This window comes from Ciconia boyciana, chromosome 14 (assembly GCF_034638445.1).
Source record: "Ciconia boyciana chromosome 14, ASM3463844v1, whole genome shotgun sequence".
Taxonomy (NCBI): domain Eukaryota; kingdom Metazoa; phylum Chordata; class Aves; order Ciconiiformes; family Ciconiidae; genus Ciconia; species Ciconia boyciana.
In genome coordinates this window covers 5,301,207-5,324,667 of record NC_132947.1, presented here as the reverse complement: position 1 = coordinate 5,324,667, position 23,461 = coordinate 5,301,207, and the positions used below count along the sequence as shown (strand labels likewise).

The 23,461-nt window shown below is 40.8% G+C and overlaps 2 protein-coding genes across 4 annotated transcripts in view; both read left to right on the top strand.

Annotated features, from left to right (window-relative positions):
• FAM217B (family with sequence similarity 217 member B) overlaps nucleotides 1-5,765 on the top strand; it is a 9,466-nt gene extending 3,701 nt beyond the window's left edge. For all 3 annotated transcript variants that reach the window (XM_072878989.1, XM_072878990.1, XM_072878991.1), the window contains one exon: nucleotides 16-5,765. In XM_072878989.1, the coding sequence (XP_072735090.1) occupies nucleotides 16-1,207 (1,192 nt within the window). In that variant the 3' untranslated portion in view covers nucleotides 1,208-5,765. The remainder of the gene's footprint in view (nucleotides 1-15) is intronic.
• On the top strand, nucleotides 3,772-23,461 carry CDH26 (cadherin 26). Its single transcript, XM_072879513.1, has 16 exons — nucleotides 3,772-3,839; nucleotides 8,039-8,297; nucleotides 9,891-9,968; nucleotides 10,053-10,175; nucleotides 10,646-10,807; nucleotides 12,073-12,220; nucleotides 12,878-13,044; nucleotides 13,197-13,325; nucleotides 15,596-15,781; nucleotides 15,971-16,239; nucleotides 16,861-17,003; nucleotides 17,248-17,481; nucleotides 18,016-18,243; nucleotides 19,414-19,538; nucleotides 19,948-20,022; nucleotides 21,082-23,461. The coding sequence occupies exons 1-16, from the start codon at nucleotides 3,772-3,774 to the stop codon at nucleotides 21,181-21,183; spliced, it is 2,496 nt and encodes an 831-aa protein (XP_072735614.1). The 3' UTR covers nucleotides 21,184-23,461.

Genomic DNA, 23,461 nt, shown 5'->3' with positions numbered 1-23,461 from the left:
TTTATTTTTTTTTAGGATCACGAGTGTTTGCACATCACTGCACAGAGGACAAGGACCAAAGATGAGTCTCCCAGAAAGAAGGCAAAATGAATCTTTTCTGCACAGGATCCCTCCGACAATAAAGGGCAGCACACAAGGTAGCTTCTGTAGGGTTAAAGATGTCCCGACGCGACATTTTTATGGCAGTAAAAAAGAACAGTTGGAAAAGAATTACGAAAAACATATTGCTGAAGCTGGTCCATGCTCTTCTAAATGGCAAGAAGCATCTGTAGATGAAATGTTTCTTGATTTTGAATCAGTACAAATTATTAAAGAAGATGCTGAAGATGATAGTGCCAGTGATCTCTCTGATTCAGAAAGGATTCCCATTCCCCCATCTCCCTGCACACCGCCAGAACTTATTCTCAGAGCTGAAGAAATTGATCCGGTTTGTTTGGAGCATGTCCCTGATACGGGTTTTAAAGAATCAGAATATTACTACCCAGACTTCCTCCCACCCCCTTTCAACTCATGGGACTTGAAGCAACTGGCCATCTTTGTTAATGTAGAGGGTAAAACTGAATTTCGACCAAAGCCAACAGGATTTCTTGAGAAATACATTGATCGCCTTTTGCAGCTGGAATGGCTGCAAATGCAGACTGTACAGAATGAGAAAGGAAAGGCAGCCAAAGCCAGACCACAGACTGCTCCCGGCTCCATCCGTACCCTAAAAAGCCCTGGCAAAGGCAAAGCATTGCTCAGCCCTTTGCCTAACAAGCAAGTGGTTCCCCAAGAAAGTGTTACAAAGCTGCCCAGAAGCTATTCAGGTCACAGGGGAGATTCATACTGTGAAGAAAGTCGCCAGTTATATTCTCATCCAGGTCACTTGAAACTTTCTGAGAGAATGGGATGTGTGCTGTCTTCTCAGAGACAATCTGGTGAAGTAAGGAGTGAACTGAAAAAAAAACCAACTGCAAAGCAACAGCTTCTCAATATGCAGCCCTCTGAGAACAGTTCTAAAATTCAAAGTGTTGGTAATGTCAGACCCCCTAAGCAAACGCCAGTATTCCATGGTTCAGCTGCTCCCATCAAAGGCTTAAAAACATACGTGTATACAAATCCAAAGAAAAATGGCAATGCCAACAATTATGTTCCTTCTAAAAAACCAACAGGGGACAGGAAAATAAAAACAAATGGCACAAAGCAAACCTCACGCAAATTTAAATGAAGAAAAATTCATTAGTAAATGTTGATGCTTCTTGACTGCTAGAAAGCATTTGGCCAATGCAGAAGGGTCATGTTTTCTTCATACGAAGATCCTGAGAAAATATGTTCTTGATGCATGGTTCTAAGTCAGCACTGTTCATTTCAATACATTTGATCTTAAGCCAGCAAGGCCAGCAGGAAATCTTTTCCCTGAAGGCAAGTGTCTTCCATTGGTTTTTCCTCAAAAATATTTGCAGTGCTCAATGAAGATAACAATAGCAGAGTATGAAAGTTTAGAGAAATATCTAATTACAACGTCCTATTTGCACCAGCTGAAGTCCATTGAAGTCTGCGGTGTTCCTTATGCTTACCTTGGTGTATTTGAGAGAATAGGATCCATGCTCTTATTCTTGAACAGATGCGTTGTTTTGTGAGACAGGTTTGATCGTGGTGTTTTCTGATGGAAAAGGGCTCAACTGTTTTTATAAAATAATGGAGCATGCTTATCTATGCAAAGTCAAACTAATTCTTCACAGAAGATGATGAATTGGATTTTTTTGGTGAATTAGATATTTTTTTTTATAAGAAGAAGAATGGAGATAAAGTTTTGAAATATTTTAATGCAGAAAGGATTCTTTTTAAGACAGAAAATTATTAGGGAGCAGACAGCTTAAATAGTGACAGATTAAGAAAATGGAATGCCTATTTTTATACCCAGAAATCTTCACTGTGTTTACAGACGGCTGTCCTTGAAGTTCATTTTGTAAACCTTGATGCTTTTTGTCATTTAGAGGAAATGACCAAATTTCAAATTGCACATGGATATATATGACTAATGCAAAAGGAGGGTATTACTAGAGACTCTATGGCCTAATTTGCAGAACTGGTAGCCTCTCAAAACATAAAAAGTAGACTCTTAGGGGATGAATTTAAAGGCTATTGTAAGTTCAAGTAAAGATATATTTTGATACAAAAGATACCTGTTTTCAGTCACCCGAGATGACTTACTTATCCCATGGTCCAGCCTACTTCAGTTAGCTTGGCTTCTTCTTTCAAGGTTTAGTGAAGTGATGTGGGGCAGTACCCTGCAGAAAGATATCGTACAACCAGGATTGGGTCCTGTCCTCGGACCCTCTGTTTTCTCTTGTGTCTGTGAGATACAAGAGAATATGAAGGATAGTTCAGTGAGTATTCAAGGGTCAGTTCATCTATTACAATTTCAAATCAATCAGAGCAGCTGGAGACACGATCTTGTTAAAGAGGAAATTCTAGAGGATGTTTTGTACTTTCATTTTAAAATGAAATACTGAGCAGCATTAACTTAATCCTCTGCCACCAGTCACAGTGAACTGTTTATGAGAAGTGAGCTGAGGTCTGATGGACCAGATTTTACAAGTGGATCCTTCACATTGTGATAGAAAATGAAAAAGTAGCAAATACTAGAGTACATTATGTATATAGTTAAACTGCACTTCTCTTGTTAATCTCATCTTGGTTCTAAGATGCTTAGCTGTTTCTATTCTTTCATTGTGCCTACCAGATCTTCAGCTTTGTAAAATTTCAAAGCATGGATTTTTATGTAGTTTAAAATGTGAGAATATTAATAAATGTAGTAATAAACTAGGGTATTTTACAGTACATAAAAACATTGCTCAGGAATAGTCTAAGAAATATTTTTAGTGGTTTTTTCCTAGTCTACTGGAGACCAAATGTGAAATTTTAAATTGATGAAGGAAACAAATGTAATATACAGTATTATATTTCCATATTCAGTATTTGTGAAGTTACCGTTAAAATGAATTGTAGTTGCATGTACATTCAGCTCTATGCAATTAAAGTGAAACTTAATCTGACATGCTCAAAGATCAAATAAATTGGCTGTGTCAGAGGTGTGGTGAAACAGAGGATGGCATTCAACACCAGCAACTGCAGAGGACCAGCACATTCTATTGTTGCTATTTCATCCTTTTGTTTTGTTCCAGACTCATGTATTTCAGCTTTTTTTAGATGAAAGGTTCTTGCATCCAGCACTAGAATTTCAAGCTCTGGCCGAATTCTGCAAGCCTTCATTAGTCAAGTTTTCCTGATTCTCATTAACAGTAGTGAAAGTTAGTAGGACTGCTCTTGCCAATAAGCACTACTTTAGTGCACGATTTTAGTACACCGTTTTAGTGCATGATTTTAGTACACTGTTTTAGTGCGCTATTATAAGCACCAAAAGCAAGGTGAGCAGGATCAAGTCAATAATCAGAATAGCTTTTTTTTAAACAAACTCTGTTAGATGCAGTAATTAATTTAGCATGTTATTATAGCACTGAATATTAGCGTATGCTAAATTTTCCTCTGAAATGTTACTCTATATTGATGCTTTCCTAAGTTATAAGGAGGGCATGTAGATACAGGCACATTTTGTATGATCACTTCTTAAAGAATAAATAGTGTTTCAGTCAGCTTTGACCAGAGCAAAGGGTTGGCACTGAGAAAAGTTTTTTCTCACAGACCTAGGAAAGTTTTGTTTTAATGTCATGCTTGTGATCTGATGGACAGTGATCTGTTGTTGGAGACTAAAAAGCTAAGCAGGTGGAGATGGTGATGCGACTTAAAATAAGTCTGAGTACTTGTTCATCATTAAGCTCTGGCTGTGATCTGGCCAAGTGAGTTTGTCTTGCATGATAATCACACAAGTCTAATTTTTGTTCATTGATTTGATACCTCTTACACAGTCTTCTTTGTTCACATACAGAAATAGAAATTCTGTGTTTGCCTCAACAAACAGCTCTTAGCGTGAGCAGACCTGCAAGGGTTGGATTTTATCCTGCAGCACTTTTGCTTCCATTTTAACTTGACTGTTCTGGGCCTATAGATAAAAAGAGCTCCTTTCATGAAGAGGACTATGGTTTATGTTTCCTTCATTTTGCATTGATGGATATTGTCTTTAGAAGCACTTCTGAATATAGCAGAAAAATTTATTCCATCAAATACATTCAGTTTGGAATTAAAATACTTCCACAGCACAGTGTTTGTGTGGCTATTTATATTTTTTTTTCACTATGTTCAGCAATATGATCATATGTGTGTCTAAGCCTAGCATTGACAATGCTTCTTGAAGAACGAGTTTACTGTGATGTGAGATATTTAAAGAGAGTGATTTATTTTTTTCCTAGATAATTTAAAGGTTTAATGTTCTGCAGTACTACCTACAGAACAAATACGCTCAGGTTGCACTTTAAATAGCCGGATTCCAGTTCAGTTATACTAGTATAAACTTTGAACAACTCTATTGTTTTCAATGAAATTACGCTGTTACAAAGACGTGAAGAAACAGAATTTTGCTCCAATATGTATCAACTGTTTTCCTTAGTAATGCTAAACTGTATTTTTAATGCATAACATGAAGAATTTTAAAACAATATTGTTTTTCTTGTGACATGTTTCTTTTTTCTCTGTTACTTGCATCTCTGCAGTGAAATACTGCGGTCAGTTAAAGTTTTACCTCCCCCGCGCCCCTTCACACCTCGTGGTAGCTTTCAGTTATATACAGCAGCTCTGAAGTTTCTGCACAATGCCTCCAGATCCTCGTTCTGTTAGCACTACAGGTATCAAGCTTCTGCAGTTACTCAGGATTTATGCTCCAAAGAGGGGTTTTCATTGTGTGAGCAATGCATACCCTTCTGGGAAGAGGGGCTTCACACCTTCCTCAAGTGGAAGAGCCTTTCAAGGAAGAGTCAGTCTCTACTGCTGGTTCAGTATCTTAAATCAGGGGGTGGCCACTTGTTAAGGCTGATAAGGTTGACTGTATTTTTCTTTCCAAATGAGAGATTACGGTTGCTGGTACGAATTCAGGGTCATGGGGTGATAGTGCTTCTCACAGAGGCAAAAAGGCTCAGCAGTGTTCTTTCTGAGAAAGCCGAGTTCAGAGTGAACGGGTTGCCAGAAGTAGGGAGCTCTCGTCTCCCACCGATGCCTGTCCCAGGATGCTGTGACTGTAGCTCCCAGCCCTACCGCCTGTGTGTTGCTGGTGCCCCTCTGCTTTTTGCTGCTGACTCATGCCCAAGCTGCTGGCAGAAGGGTATAATGCTGCAGGGAATGGTTATGCTTATTTCATGGGACTAAACTGTCTTGTTTGACTCCAGGCTGCTTAATTACGCCATAATCCCATTATTGCTTGTGTCCTTTCTGTGTTTCGTATATTGTTTGAGGTAACTTTTATCTTGTATTTGCTATTTAAAGGATCTTGTTAGAAGTTTGAGAGTATTTTGACAGAGTTTTTTCAGTCAGTATGTGATACCGTTTTTGGAGCTGATATTATAGTTGAAATTTCTACAGTATGAAATTGCCTGGAATGTACTATTTTTTGCCTCATCTTAAAGGTATTGAGCCTTTGTTGCTCCCATTGGCATTAGGGTTTTTTTTCCTGAAAAATAATTAAACAGACCACTCTATCTGGAAAGACTGGAACTCGATTAACTGAGAATTTGCAGCCCAGCTTTTGATGTTGGTAATCATGTGTTCTTATTTATTTGAACTTTTTGTGGATATTTTTGCTAGTAATTTCATTGGAAAGTGGTCTTGTAATTCAAAGTTACTGTATATTTACTATATTAAAAGTGAGATACTGCCTATTTGTTAGTTGTATTTTTTTCATCATCCACAAGATGACATATCTGAATTTTTCTTTTAGGAAATTACTGCAGTGTAGGATAGAGCTTGTAGCTCACCGTATCTCAGCTATATTGCTGCTGATGGCCAAGCAGCAGCAATATAGTAGTACAAGCTGAGGTAGTTAAAGCCGTATGGTTATTTCTACTCCCCATGGCAGTCACTTCTGTAATGGCTGTTAAGGCATCATAATAGGTGAAAATAACAGGAAAAACTTACTTCATCATATTCATACCTTTTTTTTTTTTAAATGCACTAATCAATGAGTTTCACGTTCTCCGTTATAATCTCCAGGACACTTAGAACATGATTCAAAGAATAGCAAAGACATGTGGATAGGTGCTTGCAGAGAACCACATTCTCATGTTGCTAGTATACATGGATAAGTATCTTTAACTTAATTTCGCACACTGCGTGTTCGTATGTTCAGCTGAGACTAATCAAGAGGAAAATGAAGGGAGAGAGATTCAAAGAGGAGAAATGGCATTTCCTTTTGCTGAAAATCCCTTTGCTTTGCTATTTCTGTATCTTTATATTAAGCACTACAAAACGCCTCTGTGAGATACCACACAAGCATTTTACCATCAGAACTTTCTTGCTTGAGGTTTTCCTGATGTCTAAACCATCCTATCCTGTGCAGTTATTTAAGCCTGTTACGTTTTGTCCTGTTAATAGTGAATCTCAGAAGATCATCTGCCTGCCTTCCTCCCCACACCCACTTTTATTTAAAACATTGTAGCCTATTTGACACATTCTATTGCTTTTCTTCCCCCCTGAATGGAAGATCAGTTATTCCCTAAGTCTTCCTTTCACAACTTCCAAAACGCTAAATTCATTGTTTTCCAGTTCTAAAAAAGAATAAACCTCCTTGTGCCCAGTAAAGGCAATACAGGAGAATGGAAAATGCTGTATAAGTTGTTTTCATAGAAGCCAGGTGTTGTGGTTTAACCCCAGTCAGCAACCAAGCACCATGCAGCCACTTGCTCGCTCCCCCCCCAGTGGGATGGGGGAGAGAATCGGAAGAGTAAAAGTGAGAAAACTCATGGGCTGAGGTAAAGACAGTTTAATAATTAATAATAATAATAATAGATAAATTGTAATGAAAAGGAAAACAATGAGAGAGAGAGAGAGGAACAAAACCCAGGGGAAAAAACACCCAAACAAGTGATGCAACCACTCACTGATCAACGCCCAGCCCGTCCCTGAGCAGCGATCGCTGCCCCCTGGCCAGCTCCCCCCAGTTTCTATACTGAGCATGACGCCCTATGGTATGGAATAGCCCTTTGGCCAGTTGGGGTCAGCTGTGCTGGCTGTGCCCCCTCCCAGCGTCTTGTGCACCCGGCAGAGCAGGGGAAGCTGAAAAGTCCTGGACTCATGTAAGCACTGCTCAGCAACAACTAAAACATCGATGTGCTATCAACATTATTCTCATCCTAAATCCAAACCACAGCACTGTACCAGCTACTAGGAAGAAAATTAACTCTATCCCAGCCGAAAGCAGGACGCCAGGACCTTCCCCATACTCTCTGCCACTCAGTCATCCTTTTACACGGTTTTACAAGACTTAATTTTTCACTTCCTGCTTCTTTATGTAGTTTTATTTAAAATGTATTTTTTACAAGCTGGGTGGGAGGTTCAGGTTCAGGTATGCAAGTTCATACTTGCGTGATGGCTTTTGGGTTGAACAGGACAATCTAGTGTTGTTTATATTAGCTTTCAAGTAAGTGTTTATGGAACTTGTTCTTGGTTCAAAGTCTGAAGCAATATAAAAGTGGCACTCCTGGGCATGGCAGATAGAAATAACTCACGTTACATATAAAGCTGCACGTTTGCATTTTTGCAAACATCTGTGAAGTTATTAGGAAATGACCCTTCCAAGTAAGTGTCAAGGAAAGCCGTATGGTTTATTCTAGCTGTATAATGGTCATAAAAATGCAGTAATGGCACATTTGTTTTGTGTAATACTGGAAGTGTCAGTTGCTAGCTGACTGGAAAAAACACCAAAGGAGGACTGAGCTTTGCTTTGAGTCCTTTCAGTTTTACAGAATCAACAGTTCATTTTTTTAAAATTTTGTCTGACGAGGCGGAAATAATTCGCTTGTCCTCCGGGACAGCTCAAATGCCAGCGAAACCACAGGTAAACGCTTAGCGAAAAGGCCTCCGGCTGTAATAAGCCGTTGCGTAAACTTCCAAGGAACGGCTCGCTCGCCTGCAGCCTGCGCGCCGCTGGCCGAGCTCCCGCCGCGGCCCAGCCCCGGGATGCGCTGGCGGAGCCGCCGGACGCGCCCCCCGCAGCAGGTGGCCCGGCCCGGCTCCGGTCCCGCCTCCCGCGGCTCCGCGCTGCCCGGGGGCGGGGGTGCGGCCGGCTCCGCAACGTTCCCGCTCTCGGCGGCCCCGCTCCGCTGCGCTGCCCGCGCCCCATGGAGCTGCTCGCCGCGCTGCTTCTCCTGCAGGTAGGTGCGGCGCGGGGCGCGGGCGCTGCGCTCCCTTCCCTTCTCCCTTCCCTTCCCTTCCCTTCTCCCTTCCCTTCCCTTCCCTTCCCCGCAGGGACGAGGGCTCCGGCCGCCGCGCGGTGCCTCCGAGAAAGGGTGGCTCCTCTGTCCCCAGGGAGCGGGCTCAGGTCCCCTGGAAGGGGGTTCCCAGGAGCAGGGGCCCTCTGCTCCTCCTGCTAGGGACACCAGGGTGTTCGTGCTCGGCAGAGCGCACAGGTGCCTGGTGTTGGCTCTGCTGGGTTACTGATCCCCTGCAGTAGTTCGGTGACATTTCCATGAGTGTTTCTGTGAGGTTCGTGGGCCTGAGCTGGGTCGTTCCTTTCTAGCAGTGACAGCGTCTGGAACTGATACCGCAATGGCCTGAGCCATTGCTGTGCATCTGGTGCACATGGAGGAGTGTGGAAGTCATAAAATACACAATTAAAGCTTCCAATGTGATCAGAAGTGGCTACACGTACGCAAAGGGGAAAGCAGCTTGTCCAGGAGGTCCCGCACAGACAAAGTTTAACCAAGCTGGCAGGGCTGAACCTGGAACAAAGCTAATAAATACTACATGCAAGTGCCAAGTTAAAGCCTTCCTTGCTGTTTTTACATCATGGAGGTTTTTCCCAGGTCATACAACAGCTTTACAGGATAGTCCCAAGGCATTACCGGCGAGCCCCCGTTGCTTGGCAGGTTTATAACCATGGCCATTTCCTAAGTGTTTTGTTTCTTCAGAAACAGGTAATGGGGTAATGGCCCAACCTTTGCCTCAGTCTAGGCAGGAAGAGCTCTGTTCCATTTGTAAAATGCCACTGGAAACATTTGATCGAATGAGTCATAAACCCCCAAGCTTTCCAATGAAAGCAGTCAGAACTAGGAGGAAGGTGTACAAGTTACCTGTGAGCTAATGGCACTAGTGTAATTTGAGTACTGTTGTACTCCTTTGTGGTGAAAGATTTCAAGTAAAAAGCAGTGTTTGAAGCTGGTGCAGGAAGCTTGTGCTCATAAAAGGGAAAATCCTGCCAATTAGGGTGTAGTCACCATTCTCAACAATTTATTTTACTCATCTGGTTTAGAGACTTTGGTCCAGTGTTCATCTCCTGGTAAATCAGCTGTGTTTGGAACACTTAGAGTCATATGGCAGAGTCTCTGAGAACCTGAAATACTCCCCAGACGTAACTTTTTTCCAGCAGTAGGTTTATGTCCTGCCAATACCAGACAACTTCTAAAGGAGCACTAGACATGGAGAGACGGAGGTGAATATTTTAAAAACTGGGGATACTTGGTTTGAGAAGAGCCACAGAGATAATACCATGGACTGTTAGATGCAGTGTTTGCATGCTTCTGGGACTGGCATCACCTGACCAGAGAAATTAGTATCCAAACTCTCATGCCAATTCATTTGGAATGAGATGGATGATATTTGTGGAATTTCCAGGGTTAGATACAATTTAATACAATGCTGTCAAAACTGGATTAATATGTTTCCATGAAGCCAAATTCCTCCTAGACAACATATCAATCGTGTCTAGTTAACTACACTTCTCACAATCACCTTTTTTATTTCACAAGGTTGCTGCTGCCAACAGTTTTTCTCATGAAATTGAAAATTTGAGTTTAAGACAAGCCATCCGAAAGAAGAGTATTCAGGTTTGTAGTCAATATTATATAATAACAGATACACAACTGTTAATATGCAAACTATGATACTAAATACACTTCTTTATCCAATAGCAGATAGATTCTTATCAGTTAGACAGTCAACGTCCTCTACAGCGGACAAAAAGGACCTGGGTTATCACCACCATTCATGTTCAAGAGGAGGACAAAGGACCATTCCCAAAATATGCTGGACAGGTACAAACAACCTTTTAGTAAAAGTTCTTCTTGAACCTCAGGAAGGTATTCATCACCACAGATTGTACATAAAATACCAAAGGTAGGAGAGGGCAAGAATTGTGCATCTAACAGCAGCTTTTTAAAAAACTTATTTGTTCAAAGTTGTCCTATTTACACAGGGTTGGGTAGAATTGTGTGGTGTGGGGCGTATACTCCTTTTTGCGGAAGCTGCAGGCATACTCAGGGGAAAGAGGACTACAGAGTGGGAGAGGCAAGAGAGTCACTGCACAGAGCTGTGTACCTGCACGTTGTGCAGAGAGTAGTGATGCTGCAACCCAGAAGGCTGTTGAGTGGGCTGAGAGCAAGCCTGCGGGCAAGGCCCCGTCTGCAAAGAGAGGGTGGGCAGGAAGAGAATCGGTCTAAAGTCTTTTTATTTCTGTTCCGTCTTCCCTACTCACACTGCATTGTGCTACTTCTCTTTTCAACAGCTGTTCAATAACAAATCATTTAATACATCAGTAAAATATTTAATCAGTGGACCTGGGGTAGATGAATCTCCAGAGATTGGATTGTTTTCTATAGAAGATGATGTAAACGGACATGTGTATGTACATCGTACCATTGACAGAGAAAAGACCCCAACTTTTCAGGTTAACACACTTTAAAAAAATATTTACAACTGTTTGCAAATATTAATTGCTTTCTCATGGCTAAATGCTTCACAAGAATGAGACACAGCTATAAGAATTTTAAGTGTGTATTTTTATGACCTCCTTTTCTTATTTTGAACTTCTAAATAAATACTAAGATGATTGTCTCAGCAGGGACCACTAGGTAACTTCCACATCAGTATCAATTATAAATCTTTGTGGCATGTTTGGACTTCCATAAATATCTGTACACTTCTTTTCTATCTTCTTTTTGGTATGACCCTTGATCGTAATCTAAAAAATGAAAAGGTTGTCCTGAAATTCAAAATATGTTACAGCTATAGTGGCCAGAACACTGAGTTGTAAACCCCAAAACTCCTAATCAAGAGAATGGAAGCAAATAGTTATGCATTATAAAAAAATAGATAATACTGGAGGAGCTGCAAAGCTGTATTACTGTAACTTTACATAAGAGTAAGCATATGTTTCTCCTTAATAAGCAGAACAGTGTTCATAAGCAGTAAGTGCAATGAAAGAAATGTGATAACGAGCGTATGAATGAAATAATTGAGTGTGGGTTTGTTTTCCTCTTGCAAAAAATCTTCAGTTGTGGTCTCCTTATGTTTATTCTGTGATGGATTTCTATTTGTGTCTCTGTGGATTAACTGTACCCAATTGATAGTTACTGTTCCATGTGGCTTTCTGTGCAAGGTCTTGCCTTCCATAATGAAAAGGTAAATTTTAAAGAGCTTTCTGTTCCCCCTCACTGGACACATGGCTGTGCCAGGGCAGACACTCTGGGCTTGGTTTTAAAGCAGAAATAAGTGTAGCAAAGGAGAATTCAGCATTCAGAATTGAATCCCCTGCACAGTCATGGATATGGAGCCAAAACATCATAGAAATGCAGCTAGAGAAAACAGAATGTACTACTTACTTAAATACTTCAGAACTGGGAAGCGCATGTGAAAGCATTCTTTTGTCTGGCCCCAAGGATATTTATGTATTTTATATTAGGCAGTCATTTCAAATAACCCAGATCCAGGTCCAGGTACTGATTTTTTTTAAAGTATTGTTTAATGCACAGGATGACCATTATGAGTCTGCTACCTTTGAAAGGGGAAGTAATGACTTAGTGATGTGACTCAAAGCCAAATGCTAGCCAAATATGACTGAAGCAGCTTCAAAATTGAAAGTTTTCTGTTCCATTCTGATACCTAAATGATACCATTCATTCCATTCTGATATCTGTGTCACTACTCCTTTAGATACGTTTCGATATTGTGGACAGAAAAACTGGTGAACCAGTGGACCTCCCTTTATTTTTCAAGATGAAGGTTAAAGATATTAATGACAATGCACCTGAGTTTCCCAGGGAGGAATATAACATTACAATAAGAGAGAACCACAGTAAAGGTAAGTGCCATGCAAACAGGGATTACTACTGGTTTATGCATGACTGCTCTCTTTTTAATTCCTTTTTCTTTTTCCTTTCTTACTAAATCTGTTCTTCTCCCTAGGTTTTACTTAAACACTCATGGGTTTAGGGACTATTTCCTACCTCTTGACTTCTTGTCTGATTAACCTCAATGTACATTAGCATAATGTTGGAGACATTCTGGAAAAACTCCTAAGATATCTCTTCTTAACTACAAGCCAAGACTTTAGCAGACTAATCTGAACTGTGGATCTGGAACCTGCAGTGCGCACCGCTTCACAGAAGATGGTCAGACACACTGTTTTAGAAATACAAAGACTTAATCTGGGTGTGTAGACCTGTGGGCATGGTGCCAGCTCCTCAGGAGGTGGCTGAGAGCTGGCATAACTAAGCAGTGAATGTTTTTGATAAAGTAAATTCCGGAGTGTGGTAACTCTCTCTGTTGTCTAACAGTACTTTAGGCAGATTTGCTACCCAAATGAAGTGGCAGCCAGAGTCTTTGCATGGATAACCATAGTCACAGGAGAAGTTACAGCTTTTTTTAGGACTTGTGTGTTCAAGAGCCTGCAGACAGGCCTGAGAAACTCCATGTCAAGACTAAACACTTCTATTAATGTCTCAATTCTTCATCCTAGAGGAGCCAGTTTTCCAAGTTACTGCCTTGGACAAAGATGAAGACGGCACTGTGAATTCTCAGGTGTCCTATTCTCTAAGTATGCAAATGCCCCTTCCAGATGGATTCACATTTAATACTGATCCTACCACAGGATCAATACTTCTGTCAGGATGCCTGGATTATAAGGTGATGTACACATTAATGCATGACATGTTCACTACACATTAATGAGGTATAAGGGGAGGGAGAGCCTCACATCCAGCTTTGTAGCTGTGACTGGCAAAATGTGGGAACTGCTTCTGAACTAAGTTTGGCACTTCCTTTCTTCTGTTTTTCAGACTGCCAACTCTTTCAAACTTCTGATTAAAGCCAGTGACCATGGAACTCCCCAGCTGTCATCTACTGTAACAGTGAACGTAGCTGTTGAAGATGCAAACAACCACCTCCCTGTATTTACTAGTGACAATGTAAGGAAAAACATTATTACTTTACTGAGCCTTCCTAAATACAGTTCTTTCCTTCAAACTTCTAAATACACTCAGCGGTGGAAATAGGAACCCTCAGACACTTGCAGAATCAGGCCAAAACACGTGCAAATAAGCTTTATGTGTTAGAAGAAATATCTCTTAAAAATGTGGACAGTAAGAGAATGCTTGACTATTGAGAGTGATAAACTTTGTTAGTTTTCTGTGTACAGCACTAGAAAGTTTTTGTCTCACTATTACCGCAAGGATGCTGATTGACTAGCTTATTCTGACATCTGAGAAGCTACGGTGCTGGTTACAATCTACTCTTGAAAGATCCTAGTTTTGATCCATTAAGATCTCAATGGCCCTAAACCTGCCTGCCTACAAACTCAGTACATCTTCATGGGGCAGTTAGGTGTGGTAGCAGTGCTTCTGCTGTCATATTCTGTGAGGGTGCTTGTAGAGCATTTGCTGTATGAATGGGAACAATTGAGCTTGCTGGCAGGAAGAGGGCTCTGAGGAGTTAAGCTGTGAACAGGTAGATAGCTACACTTGAATTCAGATAAGAGCTATGCCTTTTCAGGGTCTGGTCCCATTAATAGCTCAGGTCCCAGGAAGACTGTTTTTGTAATTTGCATGTTGACACCTTGTGGTTTAACCCCGGCTGGCAGCTAAGCCCCACCCAGCCGCTCGCTCACTCCCCTGCAGTGGGACGGGGGAGAGAACTGGAAAGGTAGAGGTGAGAAAACTTGTGGGTTGAGATGAAGACAGTTTAACAGGTAAAGCAAAAGCCTTGCACACAAGCAAAGCAAAATAAGGAATTAATTCACCACTTCCCATTGGCAAGGAGATAGTTAGCCATATCCAGGAAAGCAGGGATTCATCACACGTAATGGTTACTTGGCAAGACAAATGCTATAACTCCAAATGTCCTCCCCTTCCCCCTTCTTCCCTGCAGCTTTTATTGCTGAGCACGACGCCATATGGTGTGGGGTATCCCTTTGGTCAGCTGGGGTCAGCTGTCCCAGCCGTGTCCCCTCCCAACTTCTTGTGCCCCCCCGCCTACTTGCTGGTGGGGTGGGGTGAGAAACAGAAGAAGCCTTGATGCTGTGTAAGCACTCTTCAGCAATAACTAAAACATCCCTAAGTGACCAACACAGTTTTCATCACAAATCCAAAACATAGCACCATACAAGCTGCTATGAAGAAAATTAACTATCCCAGCCAAAACCAGCACACACATCCAGAGTGCAGAGTCATGTCAAGCGCTGGTATGTGTAAATATCTGAAGTTGTGAACAGTAAGAATAGATACTGGGTTACAACAGTGGATATAAAGTCACCTATGAAAGCAAACACACTTACCAGTGTGTTACTATGGTAGGTCTCCTACCTGTAGAATGGTGTTTGGAAGACCTGAGGGAATAAGGTTAGATAATCTGCCAAAACAGGTTTATACAAGAAATCTGTGCTTCATCATCATTAACTCCAGTCTCGTAAAGTTCTGAGCCTTCTCACAGCTGTGATTTGTTCTGTCTATCTGAGTACATGTATTATTGTTTACAGCATTTTTAAAAGTTGTGATGCAAGGACAGCATTGTTTACATATTAGAAGGCAAGAGTCTGAATTTTCAGATCTCCACGAGCGACCAGCTTATATGAAGAAAATAAACACAAATTACATTTTATACCATCTCATCTTTTAAGGCGTATTTCTGCCTTAGGTGATTTTATTGGCATTTTGTAGCCTGTCTTTGGAGTGCTAGTTAGGCAAGCTGGTGGCTACATTCCATCATCAAAAACTTAAAACCATTGTGAAGAAATTGCCTAAAATCTCACACATACTTGACTTTCTACAAGGTCAGGTATGTAACATCTGCAGACTAGTTCTGGCCTAAGCCTGTATGCACCAATCTCTTCTACATGGCAGAAGACAATCCTGGATGAAAAGCCCTAGTGGCATTTATGGGCCTATTGCTATAGTCAGGAGAGACGAGTAGTCTCCTGGTTTTAGATGAAGATCGGGTTTAGTAATAAGTTCTTTATGAAGTCAGTGGGAATGTGTTGGAGGAAAGTTAGTTCTGTAACTTCTGTAACTGTTAGGTTCTCTGTCACTTGGGGGGGACACATGAACCACCGCAGACAATGACAGTGTGTGGAGAAAGTAGCTTCACATGGTCTGGTGGTGGCACTCTGGCTCAGAACTGGCTAACAAGCTTCTTCCTCTTGGAGAATGGAAATAGTCCTTGTTTCTTTCCTTTCCCCTCCCAGTACCAGCTACAGATTTCAGCAGGTCAAGAACATCCAGCTGTATTACGGCTCCAAGTGGAAGATGAAGACTCTCCCAACACTCCAGCTTGGAGAGCAAAATACAGAGTAACAAAAGGCAATGAGAAGGAACAGTTCACCATTGAGACGGATCCGGACACAAATGAAGGTGTTTTGAGTATTATCAAGGTAAGCAGCAGTAATAGATGAGCTACAGCATGGCAATGTGTAGCATGGCCAGTCTGATTACAAGACCAATAGCTTAGCATCTTACCTGAGTTTGGTGAGTTCAGCTCACCTCTGAGTTCCAGCTATATAGAGGTGACTGCCAAACCAAAGGTCGTAACTGCTAATCAGGCTTTTGTCTGGGGTTTTCAGCCTCTCAACTATGAAGATGACTCTGAGATGACACTTGTCATTTCTGTAGCAAATGAAGAACGTTTCTTCTTGTGTAAAAACGGCACTGTGATGATCTCAAGCCTAGAATCCACGAATACAACTGTTAACATCAAGGTCTCACAGTCACAGCATGCTCCTAGGTTTCATCCTCCTATACTTATTGTCCAAAAAGAAGATTCAATGAAGCCTGGGAGAATATTTAGAAGGTATCCTGCCATGTATCCAGACAATGTGCCAAATAAGATAAAGTAAGTGGAGATGCTTCTAACTCTCAGAATAAGAAATAGCTTAGGAATACAAAGAGGTTTTCAAGTTTAATTTGGTATATGTACCTATATGAATATACATACACGTATATATTTACAGTTATATGAACATATACATTAGAGGTGCAGGTTTACTACTGATGATACTACAGATCCAGATAGCTGGTTCTGTGAGATACAATTTAAAGGTGCAGTCAGTCCTTGGTTGCTCAGTGTTTCTGTTGTCTTCAAAATAGTTTTGCCTAAAAGCAGGTTGCATTATTTATAGTTTACTTTTGATGACAAAATTTTGGTGCCATAGAAAGAACTAAGATATGCTTGGCTGCAAGAATGGTAATCTGATGTGGAAATTGGATACTTTCTTATCCCCTAGGAACAGTTTTGATGGGCCTGTACAAAGTACGGGGACTTGTATGTTTGTTGGCTATGTTTGTTGGCTGTGTTGAAACACACAGCTTGTCTAAAGTTAACAAAAGTAAGCATGGCTAACAAGTAAAAAAATACCTACAGAGCTGAAAAGGAAACAGAAAGATGCAGTAGAAATTTTCTGTTCCTCAAAATCCATTTAAGACTGTAACTTGTAACTTTTTCCTTCTGTTTAAGATATGAACTAGCCCATGACCCAGATGGTTGGCTGAGTGTGAATGAGAATTCTGGAGTTCTTACTGTGGCAAAAGAATTTGATCAAGAATCCCCTTATGTGAACAACAGCCTGTACACCATTATTGTTCATGCTATTGATCATGGTAAGCAGCCAGTCAGAAAATATTCAAGCAGTATTTGGACTGTTTGAGATGAGGTGCATGTTAGATATAAAATGATAGCAAGACTAAGGATCTAAGAGGAGAATGCTAATGCAGAACACCCTAATGTTTAACACTTGTATTAGGTGTGACTAGTAGGATGAACCAGACAGAGATTCTGCCAATCGACTGGCTTTTGTCGATACTCAGTTGCGAGTGTTTTTCTGTTTCTTTTGCTCCTATCTAGGTATTCCACCACAGACTGGTACTGGCACCATCCTGCTTTACTTGTCTGACCTGAGTGATCATATGCCAACATTAGTGGCTCCTTCTTTAGATATGTGTGACAAAAAAGAAGGGACGCCTCTCATTATAAAAGCTAAGTCTGCTCTAGTCCATTCACATTCTGGGCCATTTACATTTGAGCTGGCTGAGGACTCTGAAGATGTGAAGCATAACTGGAAATTAGGAGGGAACTTCGGTGAGTTCTTCCTTTCCTGTCCTTCATGGGAAGTTCATTGTCAGTTATGTGCCCTCTAGTTATTTCACTGTCTCTTACCTTTATGGTTTGTTACTGATTAGTCTCAATGAGACTGAAAGGACACGAAAGAACAGCTTTCGAAATATAAAGGTACTGCAATTTGAAAAAAAGTTACATTGTTCTTCATCTCTGCTGAGGACAGGACCAGAAGTAATGTGCTCAAATTGCAGAAAGGGGGATAAGACAGCTGAGGAACCACTTCTGCATTTGATTAACTACCTCATGAATCCTAGAGCTTATCAGTGCAGCTATGCCAGAATGCAGCAAGACTGGGACAGATCTCTGCCCAGAAGGCTCAGCAAGGTGATAAAGTGGGATGTCATTTTGTCCTGTTTACTATGGTGCATTAAGGCTGCAAAAAGGATTTAAAACTGGGGTGCAAATGAGTTTCCCTTTGATTATCAACAGAAGGGACTGTAGAATACCAGACTTCTTTCTATGAGTCTTGAAATAATTTGCTTGTCTTCTTTTTAGGGGAGTCAGTTGAACTTTTAATGTTAAGAAGCCTCCCACAAGGTAGCTACTTGGTGCCTGTCATTATTCAGGACAGGCAAGGATTTTCTACAAGGCAGAATCAGCATGTTAGGCTCTGCTTTTGCCCAGATGGACATACATGTAAAGATTCACCACTTCCACAAGCAGCAGTGAGACTTGGAGGTGGTGCCATTGCAACAATACTGACAGCTTTCTTATTACTACTGGGTAAGTAAGCTCCTAACTTATGTGTGGAAGTTATCTGTCATCTGCCCATTGCATCTCATTGCAATTGCGGCTCATGAATATGTGCTAAAACCTACTAGCCTTAACAGGAAAGGCCATTTGCCTTAATGTGTTAGAGTGTAGTCAAGGTGCAAGCAGTTAATATTTGCACTCTTCATGGCGCTTCCATACATGTGTCCTGGTCCATGACCATTCTCTCTTCAAATTTTAGGAAGACCTTAGTTTTCCAACACAAGACATTGCCATTTCAATCTAGTAACCGAAGAGATCTTTTCTGATAGCCAAGAAAACTTTCAAATTACTAGGCACTATGATATAATGTGTAATGCAGAGGAAGGTGGTCTCCAAGGCTGACAATGCAGGGTAAAAGACACTAGAAAGATTAGTGAAACTTATCTGCGCTCATGGTTGGGATGTGAAAAGGTGAGGACTGTGTATTATAGAGAAGTGAAAAAGGGAAGATTACATAGATGCATAGAATACTGTTGCATGAACAACAATAAATACAAGTACGTAACCTAGGAAAATGAAAATATCTAAACTGAAAAAACAGAAATGTAATGTTAACAGGTGGAATTTTTCAGCTTGTTACTTGTGAAAATCATGATTATATTGTGGCTAGAAGACAACTGGCAAATGTAAATGTGTCGTTAAGCTGAACTCGAGTACAACAAAGTAAATATTCTTGTTTGCATTGAACAAAACTGAATACTTGACTTTTCTGACATCAGCGATGTACTGGCTAACTGGAAGTGAGGAATTTCTCCCATAGGGTTACACTGCTCAGTAATTGCTTGTTATAGAGCTGCTTCCTCTGTAACAGCTCATGTTGGTTACTGCTAAAGAGATGAACTACTGATTCTTTATCTGAAGCAAAAATGACTAGATTATCTGACCACTAGTCCTCTGGTTACCTGTGAGTGATCTAGTATGTCTGCCTGCTCAATGCAGTGCTCTGAGGAGATAACAGCTTGGCTTTCTAAAGCAGGCTAACCACTCCAGGCCAAGCATTGCACCTGCACAGCTACATTGCTGGAGGTTTCTGAGTTAGCTCGTTTGGAACTGGGCTGGGTACCTCACCAACCCACTGTACTGAGCTATACAGGTCTATTTACAATGCCCATTTCACCATTCCCTTTCTTGTTTCAACAGTTTCCAGTATTCTGCTTTGCCGGTTTTACGTGCCAGGATCTAAAAGCAAAGCCATTATTCCACCTCAAGATGGTGAACAGACTTTAATCAACTATAATGAAGAGAGCAGAGTGTCTTTATTTCAAGTAAGTGCAAAAGCATATATTCATATTACCCCACCAGTGTTGTGTGGCTGAATCTGGTACTAGTCATCTCTTTTATTATGTTTCCTCTGGTTTTGGTATCGAGCAAAATAAAGCTTTTTTTGCCACTAAGCATATCTGGAGAGTGTTGTTCTGCATGGACTGGATAATGCTACTCTGGTGACAATTATCACTCCTACCATTTTTCAGTATCAGCAGGACCTTCCCAGGTGCCTCATCCTACTGATGAATCCAACAGATGAGGAGGCACATCATCTCTTGTCACACTGCACATACTAGTGTTTTCAACAAGGAAGTAAATGAAAGTGAAAAAGGGAATAGTCTGCAAAAGTGTGATCCTTCACAGCCTAGTTCAGTTTCTTATTAACACCATCCTTCTCCCTGTATGCAGGCTAAGCTGGATATTACAGATCATGCTGTTCTACCACCTGTGTCTGTGGAGGCTGGAAAAGAAGTGATCGCTGAGGTAACTGCCTGTTTCCTTATGTAAATGCCCTTTTTTCTACCACAGAAATTGGTAATCCCAAGAATGAGGTTTGGTATTAATAATAGTGGGAAGAATAATGCAATATAGTTCAATTAGAAAATAAGTGTCACTTGTTGGAGATTCCACTGGCATTTAAAATACTGTTGACAACTTATTTTTTTCTAACAGCTTTCAGTTTGAGACTGGCCCTTCTTTTCATTAGTTATTGTTCTAATTTGGAAGTGTAATTTCTTCCAAAATTCTTAGCACAGTACCTGAATTGATATGCACAAAATTTTATTCAGTTCTTGGCATAAGTGAAATGGAACCATCATTCTTCAGGTATCTATCAAAAACATGCTGGTCAACATCTTCTACTTAACAAACTGTAAAAGTGTGGACAGGATTTATAAGTATTTTTATGACTATAAGATTTACTTCTGGGGGTTTGAAAGCTTTTGAGTTTGTTCTGTGGATTTTTGTACTGCGGATTTTTGTACTGCATTTTCTAACATATGTCTATTTTTATTGTAAAGAATGCCTGAACGAAATTCTAGTCTACATCAGTAGGTGACTGCCGTGTGTTCTGTTCATGAGTACATAGTGATCACCAAGAGACTCTAAGAAAAATCTCTGTCTTACAGCAGGCAAAGAAAATGTAAAATGGTCTTTTTTATGTATGTGAGAACCCAATTCCACAATCCTTAAGATCATAGTTAGGAGCTAGGATTACCTGTGTGAGTAGACATTATAAAGTTCTGAGGTCATGTTTGCTGCCATTAATGAAAAGGAATCCAATAAATTTAGAGGAAGAAACATATTTAATTACTGGAGATTATGAAGAATGGCTACAGTTGGTGACTCCATGTGCACATGGATTATGCACTGATAAGAAGAAACAGTCCCTGAACAGAAGAAGGTGCAATGGAACTGGAGAAGACAGCACAAGAGAAATGGATGTAACAGAGAGAAAGATAATTGGATTTATTTGTACCTGAAAGAAATGTTAGTAGGTGACTTTATGCTGGTCAAAGCTGAGATACCATGTCTGTCTTCCAGGATGACCTGTATGCTAGTTACGAGACATTCCAAGTAAGACACCTTGATTGCATCATACAGACAGTGGACAAAATACTGGGTCAGGTGAGAAATGAATGTTGAATCCCTCCTTTGTCAAGTTGGCTTGTAGGAATAGGCAAAAAGGCTTGCAAAACTGGAAAGCTGCTATGGCTTCAGCTACTCTCTCAGCCCACGTCTAAGAAGCATTACAATCGAAAGCAAGGGATATCTTTGACGGGAAGCATTCAAGACTCTTCCTGGTTGAAAATGCCTTGTCTCCTGGACTTCTTGCTGCCTCTGTCTGGTCACCCAGCAGTTACTGCAAGGCTGGGGTCTGTCACCTGTAACAAATTCTTCAAGATGGGGAAGTGGGGCTAAAATGCTTTCTGTTGCTGTGCAGGGTTAAAGTTCGGTTGCCTGCTCTTTCACTTCTGTGCTATCAGGGAAATCCTAGTTCCTTTTGCCATGTCCTGTCTGGCCACTGCATGGTCACAGGCCTGTCCTCCATGCCTCCTTGGGCCAAACTGTGTGCCTCCATGCGGTCATGTTTACTCGATAGGTGTCTGGTCCAGGACAGATCAAATGCTCTTTTCTGCCTTATTTGTACTTCTAGGGGAAGTTCAGGCTCTGGTGCTTATGCAGCTGAGATTCAGTAAAACTTTTCCTTATCAGAGAAAGACTCATACTCTTCACTGTAATCTCCTGGCTTACCTGCCTAATTTGCATACCATGAATTCCTTTAATTTCCAAAAGGGCAGTAGGAGCTTCCGTGATGATCTGCATTGTTTCTTCCCTTCTTTAGAAACTGTATTACCAAAACACACTGGAAGATTACAGGGCCATCTATGAACCTTGCAGATACGCCGAGGAAGGAGAACTAGAGCGAAGTAACTCCTTTTGCTCTGTCTCCGTGGGCAGTGAGGAGCTGCCTGTTGATTTTTTGAACACTCTGGGACCAAAGTTTTCTGCTCTGGAAGAAATCTGTCAGAAGCAATTTCCATCATTCAATTAATTTCAAAAGGCTGTGACTACTTTATGGTGTTGCAAAGGCTTCTGGCAGAAGCATTGACAAATTCTGAAAAAAGGAACCATCTGCGCTAGAAAGCGTTGGAGTATGTTTGCACCATGAGCACCTGGCCTTTTATTCTTCCTGCCTACACTGTTCATACGCATGTGGCCAAGAACGTGACATGTCTGGAAGGTCCACTCTGCTCTGCAGACATGATGGAGTGATTTTGGCATATTCTGTGCAGACTTACACAAATAGAAGATCTGATATTAAGGATCCTCAATTTAGTATGCAAAGGAAAAAAACAGATCTACTAGGCTAGAAATTCCAGTCAAAGTTCCATATGGAAATAAGCCAGTTTTGAACAGAGAAGGCAATTACCAGCTAGGCCAGAGATACAGTCCCTTCTCCAGTAAGCAGTCTCTTTAAATCCAAGATTAACTTTAGTACAGTGCCATGCGGATCTGACTTGATGATCAGATCTTTTATTTCTATATGACACTGAAACATCGACGAGAAAGTGCAATTCTGCTCTTAGTGTGACCGTAACCACACAATGACCTGAAAGGTGTGCACCATCCTTGCCTTTTAGCATAAAACAGGCACTTATTTAGTGCTTGCGTGCTTATGCTGGCATCTGGTGGGTGTTAGTATTATTACACTATTGTAAATAATACTCTAAATGCTAAGAAATTGTGGACAGAGGACAAGGTATGGTTATTCCTTTCATTCAAATAACTACCTTCTGTAAGTTAGCTACAAGTGACCGTGATGAAGAAATTAATGGGTTTCCTCAAGCACCATTGATAAAACAGATGACACAATAAAGGAAGGATGGTATCAAGTTTTCCTATATGGAAACCGCAGATGTGTTATGTTTAAATTTTGTGATTTGTGCATGTCTGAATGTGTGCCATTGACCTATGCTCAGTTACAGCATGATGGCTATCAGTGTTACAATACGTGAATGAGTAAAAGAATAGCTCAGAAGATAGTATTCTGCCATTAGGTAAGTTATGCAGGCAGTAAGAGATGGAATTAGTCACAAATCTTACTTCTGTTCTATTACAATTCTGTGCTAAAAGAAAAATGCTTTGCCTAAGGCAAGCACTAAGTCTGGTATCTAAGGCACTATTCTTCTGTTTCAAAGTTTACTTAAACAATAAGTTATGCTTTTGCTCGGAAATTATTAACTAATAATTCAAGGCTGGAAACTTCAGTCAAGTGTGATAAAAGAATTTGGCTGAGTGGCAGGCAGCTAAGTTTTCCTAAATGCCAGCAGCAGGATCTCTTTACACAATAAATCACTACTCTGATAAACTGTTCTTAACTTATAATTCCAGATGGAAGACTTCAAATCAGGCCAGTGAT